We start from the raw sequence: 9,836 nt of genomic DNA, 5'->3' as shown, positions 1-9,836 counted from the left end.
GAGGCAGAATTCAAATTCAGGACTTCCTGATTCCCAGTTCAGCCCTTGTATCCATTATAATATCTAGCTGCCTCTGCTTTCCTTTTCCCCTGGAAAGAACATAATCAGGGCTCTCCATGATGTGAAGGGTTTGGTTCAGTCACATTTGAAAAGGATCATAAGATCACAGATCTAGACCTGACTGAGGCCATCTAGTCCAACCCCCTCATTTAACAGATAAGGAAACTGAGGCTGATCTGTACAAGGTCACCCACATGGCAGGCATCAAAGGTAACATTTGAACACCTGGTGCCTTGACTTTAGAGTCAGGTTCCACTATACAGTATTGCCTCTCCAAAGGGAGAATGAGCTGTCATATTTCCATTTGAAATCTTCAATGAGATGCAAACATTTCCCACCACCTCATGCCCAGGGAACCTCCATTTCTAACAGAATGGTTACTAACAGTCTATGTCCCATTGCATAATCTCTAGTCTAGCCTATGTTACGGGAAGTTCCAAGGAGTTGTCAGCACTGCTCTGTCAGCAGCCGATGAGGCCTTTTCAATGGCTTTCCAAGGTAATGATTGGAGCTTTTCCAAAGGGTCCTTCTGTCTGCTTTAGTTATTTAGCAAAAGAGCAATTGACTCACAAAGTATTTCCATCTATAAAAGGTGAAAAAAAATCCACATAAGCTACCACTTCTTTTAGTGCTGTTTCCCAGCTTGAGGGGTGGTGGAGGTCTAGAAAGGGTCTCTTAGCTTTGTATCACCAGAGCCTCCCTCCTGGGAGCCAAAGACCTGGAATAAAGCTGAACTCATCTTGGCTGACATGAGGAGCAAGTTGAAAAAGCAGGAAACAGTTTGAGTGACAGCAATATCTTGTAGACTGGTTTCAGTCTACAAATGTCCCCAGTCAGGCCTTGTCATTCCTTCTAATAATTCATTTGACTTGAGTGCATTCAAAAGCTTCTAGATGGTGGTGACTTTTTCATATTAGTCACCAAATAAGTGCTTATGGGCAGCTAGGTAGGACAGTGGACAAAGTGCTGGGTCTGGGTCTGGAGTCAGGAAGACCTGAGTTCGAATCTGGCCTCAGACTCTTTTTTTTTTTTTAGGCAATTGGGTTTAAGTGACTTGCCCAGGGTCCCACAGCTAGTAAGCGTCAAGTGTTTGGTCTGAGGCATGATTTGAACTCAGGTCTTCCTGACTTCAGGGCCAATGCTCTATCCATTGCACCACCTAGCTGCCCCATAGTCTCAGACTCTTACTAGCTGTGTGATCCTGGGCAAGTACCTTAACCCTGTTTGCCTCAGCTTCCTTTTCTATAAAATGAGCCAGAGAAGGAAATGGTAAACCACTCCAATATCTGTGCCAAGAATACCCCTAATGGGGTCACATACATGACTGAAAAGCAATTCAAAAACAAGTGCTTGTACACTGAAAAGAACACTGGATTTAACATCAGAGAACTTTGGTTCAAATCCCAACTATGTCACTCACTACCTTGGACAATTCTCTTAACTCTGTATCTCAGTTTCCAAACTTGTAAAATTGGGGTGGAAGGTAGAGGGTAGACTAGGCATCCTCTGAGGTTCCTTCCAGCTCCAGATTTATGATCCTTTGGTGCTTGGGCAGTGGTAGCTAGATAAATATCTTGGTTAGGTTTAATTTGCTGTCTGCTGTTTTTGTTTTGTTCTTCATGGAAAAGAAAACAAATTAGTATCTTGGTGTTTAATGGAACGAAATGACTACTTCAGCCAAATTTTCTTTCTCTTTTCAATTCTCTTGGACCTTGTTTGACCAGTGCAATGAAACAAACCAGAGAGTGGTTGGATTCAGCTAACTGGTTATTTGGAAAACCACCCTATTAGAAACTACAGTCAAGCTTCACAAATCCAAACTAATTGAGGGTAAAGCTTATTCAGAAATGAGTGGAAAATCTACATTTAGAGAGTTTTCAAAGAAACACAGTTTATTTCCAAGTGTAGTGTAAAAGAAAACCAGGAAAGTACTGACTAGGTTGACTGTTATAGAAATGAGTAGGAAGAGGCTAAGTAGAGAAGCCTCATGATGGAGTGGAAGAGCCCTAGGCTAGAAGTGGTTACAGGAATTCAAAGGACCAGGGAGCAAATCCTGAATCTCTTACTTAGTTCTATGATTTTGGGCAGGTCACCTCACCCGTCTCAGCCTCTATTTCCTCATCTTTAAAGGGGTTTAGACTAGGTAACTTCTAACATTCCTTCTGGCTCAAAGCTTACGATTTCTAGTCCTTAGATTATGATATGTACCCTAGATTGGGGTGAGAATATTTGAAAGAGTTCAGAAGGACAGGGAGGATCTCAGGTTGCTTCCCAAGGGCAGAGTCCAAGCATCAAAGATAATATAACTTGAAAGTGCATGAGACAGTGATAATTGGTGAAAAGGGGGGCAGAGCTACTGGAATGTCATTTTGTTTCTCTTTTCTTTTCCAAGGAAAAAGATCTTTTAATGGAAGGACAAAAGTGGCTAATAGGACGTTAATACCTCCCAATAAGAGAGGAGATAGTGAGAGAGTACCCCACTGCCTTTGACTAGTTAAGGTCACTTGGCCCAGATGAGCTGCCTTCTCAGATTGGCAGATGTGACTGTTAAGCCATTGTCAGTGATTCTGAAAAGACTGTGGAAGAAGGTACTGCTAGACTGACACGGGATGAAAGTTCCGATTTCAGAAGAGAATGGACTGAGCCATAGTGGTGCCACTCGAGTCTAGACCAACAGGGCTTAAATGAAGAAAGAGAAAGCATGGGCAAGAGGGAAGCCCTTAAGGATGAGGTGGCACCAAGCCTGAGCCTTGATGGAAGAGGAGAGTCCTGAGAAGAAGAGAAGAGGAGGGAGTGCATTCCAGGCTTTTCTGGATGCATGGAAGTAAGAAATGTAGCCTAAAGTTGAGGGAATAACCAGTGAACGGTCAAGATCAGTACAAATGCAGAGCCAAGGCTGAAAAAGGAGCCAACCCATGAAAGGTCTCAAATGCCAGGCTAAGGAGTTTGTTTTTTATCTTGGAGACAATAAGGAGGCATTAAAGGTTTTGAAGGAAGACAATGGAGTCATCCGACTTTTGTCTCAGGAAGGTGATTTTGACAATTGAGTGAAGGATGGGTTCGAGTAGGTACAGACTAGAAATAAGTAAAGTATTTAGGAGACTAGACTAGATTCCTAGTTAGTCAAGGTGCCAACTTGTCCTTTCTTCTGGATCTGTCTTGTCTGTAGAAATAGTCTAAATGTTTCAAGGCAGGCATCATGCAGAATACCTCCCTCTGTGGTCTAGCAGAGTGTTGGGCACATTTTAACTATTTTTTTGATCAATGAGGGAGGGTTAAGTGACTTGCTTAGGGTCACGCAGCTAGTAAGTGTTGGATTTGAACTCAGGTCCTTCTGATTCCATGGCGGGTACTTTATCCACTCTGCCACCTAGTTGCTCCATAACTATGTTGATATTACGACAATAGAGCTCTCTCCCTAGATGTCTTTAAGCAAAAGATAAATGACTATAAGTCAAAGATGTTGTAAAGGGATATTCTTATTTAAGCCCAAGTTGAACCAGGTGGCCTTTGAGGTCCCATCCATCTCCTGTCAAGATTCTGTGATTCTGTAATAGGTTCGTGGAGATGATGACAGTAGTCAAGCTGGTGGTAGGATAGAACACTAATTCCTGTTGTTGTGGTTGTTGTTGTGTAACATCCGAGTTTTTGTGACCCCATTTAGGGTTTTCTTGGCAAAGATCCTGGAGTGTTTTGCCATTTCCTTCTCCATCTCATTTTACAGATGACGAAACTAAAGGAGTCAGGGTTAAGTGACTTGCCTAAGGTCACACAGCTAGGAAATATCTGAGGCTGGATTTGAACTCACAAAGATGAGTCTTCCACATTCTATCCACTGTGACACCTGGATGCCCCCAACACTAATTCCTAGGATGCCTATAATTGGATCTGCAACTTCTGAGAAGGAAAAATCCATTCCGGAATGCCTTCTATTACATTCATTCCTACTTCCTTTCCCTCCAGGGATGGGAGAAGCAGAATGGAAACAGATGAGAAAGTGACCTCCCTAGTCCTCAGTTTCCTCCTCTGTAAAATGAGGGAGCACAACTAAGTTCCCTTTAAGTTCTAAACCCCAGGATCCCGTAATCCTGAAGCACCTTCTAGCACTTTTTGGACCTCTTTTCACACTTCTCATTGTCTTTTATCAGAGTAGTTTTCCTCTCTTCTCCACTTCCCCCACCCCAAATCAGATCACAGGCTTATGGCTGCAGAGCTAGAAGGAGCCTTCAAGCTGAGTGGAACAGGGGGAATCATGATTGCTTTTCTCACCACCACCTCCTCCCAAGTCCTGTTGACACCGCCTGCCAGAGTGCATTGTGAAGGCTAAAGAATCTGTGCTTCAGGGCAGCTCAGGCAGGGTGTCCTGCTCAGGTGACTTAGATTGATTTCCCATTTCCCTGCTCTTAGGTAGGGAGATTCCAATCAGCTAGGGGCCCAGAAATATGGCAGGGCAGAAGGGAGAGTGTTATCAGGTAGAGTTAGAGCATACAGGACCAAAAAAGACCAGGCCAGAAAAACCAGTGAGTTTCATTTTTCTTCCTTGGGGTTCCAACACTATTTAAAAATAAAATCAAAAGATATAATTTCTCTTAATCACCAAATGTTTCATACCTTCTCCCTGGATCTGGAGAGTCAAGTTGGAGTTGTACCATAATCTTTCCTCAAATCATGTGGACTATCACACACACACACATACACACACACACACACACACACACACGCATACACACATGCATACACACACTCACATACACACTCATATTCTCACACATAGTCACATACACTCACACTCACATACACACACATTCACATACATATACATACACTTTCTCTCTCACACGTACATACACATATACACACATACACTCACACTCACATACACACACATTCACACACACTTTCTCTCTCACACAGACACATACACACTCACATACACACACATATTCTCACGCAGTAACATTCACTCACATTCACATACACACACACTCACACACATATACACACACACTCTCTCTCACACACACACACACACACACACTCCCCATCTCCTCTCACACCCAGCCTTAACAGCCAAGATGAGTATTGATGGCATCAGAGTATATGTGGAAATTGCCAAAAAGGCAGGAAAAGTGTTGGCAGACCCCAGCCAAACAAGTGAATCCCAATGTCAGGCAGCATCTTTTTGCTCAGTGAGGCATTCCGGACTTAACTAAATTGTATTTCCTGGCTCTGGAGTGATAAGGCAGCAATCAGAAAAACATGTTACACTTATACATCAATAGAAGTGGCAGCTTGTCCAGTATTTTGTTGAAAGATAGCATTGGGCATAATAGCTCTCAGGACTTTGATGGCAGGAGAAAACCAGATTAATCCACTGTGGCAGACCCAACCGTGAGTCTCTGAGGCTGGGGCTCCCGGGCAGGAAAACCAATGATGCTATTAAACAGAAATTCATTTTGCTTTCCCCAAACCCTTCTTTCCAGCCCGTGGAAAGAGGCTTCCGTTCCTCTTCAGTACCTTTAGTCCCTTAAAGGATTATTTCCGCTACAGCAGAAATGGAGACACAAACAGAAACGTTTAAATAAAATTAAGTGGAATGCCGAGAAGGCGACAGGCTGGAGAAGAAGATTGGGGCGGGGCAATAAGGAGGAGGAGAGGAAGCAAAATGACTCAGGCTGGATCTAAGCCAATGGTGTGGGGGCAGGCAGACACCAGGTGGTCCAAGGTGAAGACTGACCGGGGGCCCCATGGGAAATGGGGAAGCAGTGTGTCACATTAGAGAAAGCACTGAAGATAGAGTCAGGAGACCTGGGTCCAAATCCCAGCCCTGCTTATTGGAACCTTGGGCAAATAATTTAACTTTCCTGGACCTTGAGGGAGGCAGGGGTAGGAATGAGGGGGAATGACCTATAAATTGAGCCTTGAAAACATCTAGGGGCTCTAAGAGGTAGAGGGGAAGACAGAGAGCATTCCAGATAGGGATACCTATAGACATTCCCAGGATGGACAATGGGTGCAACCTGCATGGAGGTAAGGAAATTGAATGTTGAGTATAGAAAACATCTATTAGGCTAGATGAACTTAGGTTTGGGAAGTCATGACCTCAATCATAGAGATTCTGAGTGGAGCCAAAAGGCAGTGTGCGATCACACCCTTTCCAGTCTTCATTGATAGAATGTTGCTTTCATATTATTTTCTGAGAAAGATCAAAAGCAGTATGGGGCAGGGAGTAAACACAAGACATCAAGGCAGCCAGTAAGATGTCCAGACTGACTGAATCAGCCTCTTTCTTTTCACTGAGCGTGAGCCTCCGCCAGGCCTCTGTCCTGGGCCCTCTTCTCTTTCCATATTCTCTCCTTGGATAATCAAAATAGCTGCCATGGCTTCCATGATCATCTCTATGCAGATGGCTCCTAGATCTTCACATCCAACCCCAATTTCTTTCCTGAACATCAGTCACATAATATCAACTGCTTGCTGGACACCTCCACCCGAATGCCCCAGCAATACCTCCTACTCCACCTGAGTAAATCAGAACTCTTCTTTTCCCTTAAACCCACCTTTCCTCCAAACTTCCCCATTTCTGTTCATGGGAAGCCAATCTCCTAGGCTCACAACCTTGTAGTTATTCTTCGCTCTTTCCTCTACTTCTATTCCCATATGCAATTAGTTGGTAAGTTTTATTGATCCTACTTCCACAGGAAGAATCCATCTTGCATCCATCCCCTTCTCTCCATTCACATGGGAGGGAAGGGAAATTCCCTTTCCTCTCCTCACTCCCCTGAAGCTAAGGCACCTACCATCATTTCTCCCCTGAACTATTGAAATAGCCTCCTAATTAGTTCCTCTCCTCTAGTCTCTTCTCCTCACAACTACCAGCTTGATATTCCTGAAACATGGAACTAACCATGTCACTCCCCAGTTCAAAAAAAATTACTTCTTATTCCTTATTCAGTGGCTTTCTGTTTCCTCTAAGATTAAATGCAAATTACTCAGCCCAGAATTTATAGCTCTCTACAATCTGGGTACCACCTGCCTTCCAAATCATATTTATTATTACTCGCTTTTACACACTCTGTTCTACTCAATGTATCATACTAGTTATTCCCTAAACAAGAAATTCCATCTCTCATCTCTGTGCATTTGCTTTCCTACAAATAGTCCCCCAAGTCTGGATTTCACTCCCTCCTTACCTCTACCTCTCAGAATCCCTAGGTTCCTTTTAAGCTCAACTCAGGTGCCACATGCTGTATAAGTACTTTCCTGATCTCCCCATAGGAACTCTCTCTCCTATTGTGTCCCCACTTGGAGATAGTGCCAGCTGCCATCACCTGGACATCTCAGTGATCCAGGACCTCTCAAGTTTACAAGTTAGCTGGCAAGCCTAGAAACTTCCATCTCAGGATCACTATTCAGTCACCTGTGCTCAATGAAAGAAACACAAAGCAGAGGAATAGGCTAAGGACTTGAGCTCCAGCCTAAGGCAAGCACATGTACTTGTTCACATGTACATGTAGTTGCTATAGCTATGGGGTGGGCAGAGGGGAGAAAAAGGGAAAGACAAATCTCTCTTCTACTTTACCTCCCCCCAATAGAAATTCAAGTGGAGCTTGCAGAATCCTAACAATCTTAGAAAATAAGTGGGGAGAATAGTAGAAGTTATTTCTCCTTTCAACCCTAACTTAAGGAGTTGTTCTCATTCAGTCACTTTCATTCATTCATCTTTAACATAGTGCTTAGTAATAGGGACCATAGAAACCACACAGGAATCTCTTTACACTTAGTACCTGGTATATAGTAGGTCCTTAATAAATCTTTATTGACTGATTGTCTGACTCCACATGCAAGTAGTCCACCTTAAAGGGTCAGCATGCAGCCACACTTCCAATCATGTTCCTTGGAATGGACCTAGCAGGACCCAAACCAACAGACAGAGCATCAGTCTATCTCACTTACCCCTATTGTACTTCATATATTCTGCTCCCCCAAGTAGTATGTAATCTCTTTGATCTCTCTTGGGTAGAGAGATTTGTTTTTGTACCCCCAATGCCTGGCATAATGCCTAATACATAGAAGGCTTAATAACCGTTTGTTGAATTGGATTAAATTGAATTGTGGTGTGCTGCCCTCCACCACCACAGCTTCCTGAGATCTGTATCATCTACTCCTCTCTTTCTAGGGGAAAGCACAGCTATAAGAGTCTAGTGGGGTGCTATTGTCCAGGTAAGAAGCAATGAGGGCCTGAACACTTTCTCCATTTGTAAAATTAGCACATAAAACCTATACTGCCCACCTACCTCATGAGATAGAAAAATGCTTCTTAAGCCTTAAAGCACTATTGAATTGTGAGATATTATATTCTTCATCTATAAAATGGAGATGGAGAGGTTAGACTAGGTCAATCAGTCAGTAAATAAGCATTTATTAAGTGCTTATTATATACCACGCACCATTCTAATCGATGATCTCTAAGATTCATCCTTTCTATTTCTAAAATTCTATTACCCCGAAACCATTCATCAAAGTAGGACCTTGAGAAGGACTTTTAGTAGCCAACTTTAATTCCCTTACTGTATGTAATTACAATAAAACTTTATTTCTAGGACAGTGTGGTCTGAGGGGACTGGACTCAAATTATTATTTCCTTTAAGTCAATGAAGTTTTTTTCTGTAGTAAAAGATTGTATCTGGTTAGTTATGTTGCCAAAGATGTCTTGTAATAATAATGCATCTTAATGTGCAGTCTCCCTGCCCCACCCAAACTCAATCGTGAGCTCTTTGAGGCTGAGTGCTGGATCTTATGAAAGGAAGGAAGAAAGGAAGGAAGGAAAGAAGGAAGAGAGGGAGGGAGGGAAGGAATTAAAGAAGTAAAAAAGGAAGGGAAGGAGGAGGAAGATAGAGAGGGAAGGAGGAAATGAGCATTTACTAAATGCTTACTATATGCCAGGCATTGTGCTAAAGGAGTGTTTTCAGGAGATTAGAGCCTAGATTTAGAGATATGGGGTCATATACATTTACAGTGGAAGATACTGAAGCCCAGAAACGTGAAGAGGCTTGTCCAGTGTTCTCAGCTCATAACTGCTGAAGTCAGAACAAGAACCTTGGCCAGCTCTCTCCAATGCCCAGTCCTATACATTTTACACTACAGCACTCTATCTCTTTAAAGAAGTCAAGTCCCATGATGAATTCTAAGGGAATGGCCAAATTCTTTGTTGTAGTAGAATTGTTGTTCAATTATTGTTCAAAATGTCTATACAACCATCAAGTCACAAGCATTTTAGTAAGTACTTACTGTGGGCCAAGAACTGTGGTTGGCTCTGGAATTTGTCCCCACCTTCAAGTGATGTGGGAACACCTGGGGGATGTTCCTTCCCCTAATGTAGGCCCCTATAAATTCAAGTCTTAGAAAGGCTCAGTATGTGTCAGAGGTGAGATCTGAACCCAGATCTCTGAACTCCAGATCCAGGCTTCTATCCACCATGTCACATAAGAGACTAGAGGGTGTTGACTTTTTTTGAAACCAGTAGCTATCAATCAAGATTGAAGGAGTGTAAGGGGCTTCTTGGAGATTCACACTGCAATAGGCTTTATAAAAGATATGACCTGCCATTGAAATATCAGTGCCCAGAGACGTGTAATAAGCCACTCATGCTCTCTCTCTCTTTTCTCTCTTCCAGGTGTTTACAAAATATGGGAAATGTTATATGTTTAACTCAGGAGAGGATGGAAAACCTCTGCTCACGACAGTCAAGGGAGGAACAGGCAATGGGCTGGAGA

At 42.9% G+C, this 9,836-nt stretch overlaps 1 protein-coding gene across 1 annotated transcript in view; it reads left to right on the top strand.

Moving 5' to 3' along the window:
• The window catches only part of LOC114043283 (acid-sensing ion channel 2-like), a 354,478-nt gene that overhangs the window by 212,798 nt on the left and 131,844 nt on the right, over nt 1–9,836 (top strand). The window contains exon 2 of the mRNA XM_027862355.1: nt 9,737–9,836. Coding sequence (XP_027718156.1) covers nt 9,737–9,836 — 100 coding nt within the window. The remainder of the gene's footprint in view (nt 1–9,736) is intronic.

Source organism: Vombatus ursinus, unplaced genomic scaffold (assembly GCF_900497805.2).
Source record: "Vombatus ursinus unplaced genomic scaffold, bare-nosed wombat genome assembly UNPS02014768.1, whole genome shotgun sequence".
In the NCBI taxonomy this organism is placed as follows: Eukaryota; Metazoa; Chordata; class Mammalia; order Diprotodontia; family Vombatidae; genus Vombatus; species Vombatus ursinus.
Note: the sequence above shows the minus strand (reverse complement) of the source record. Positions and strands in the feature narration are given on the sequence as shown.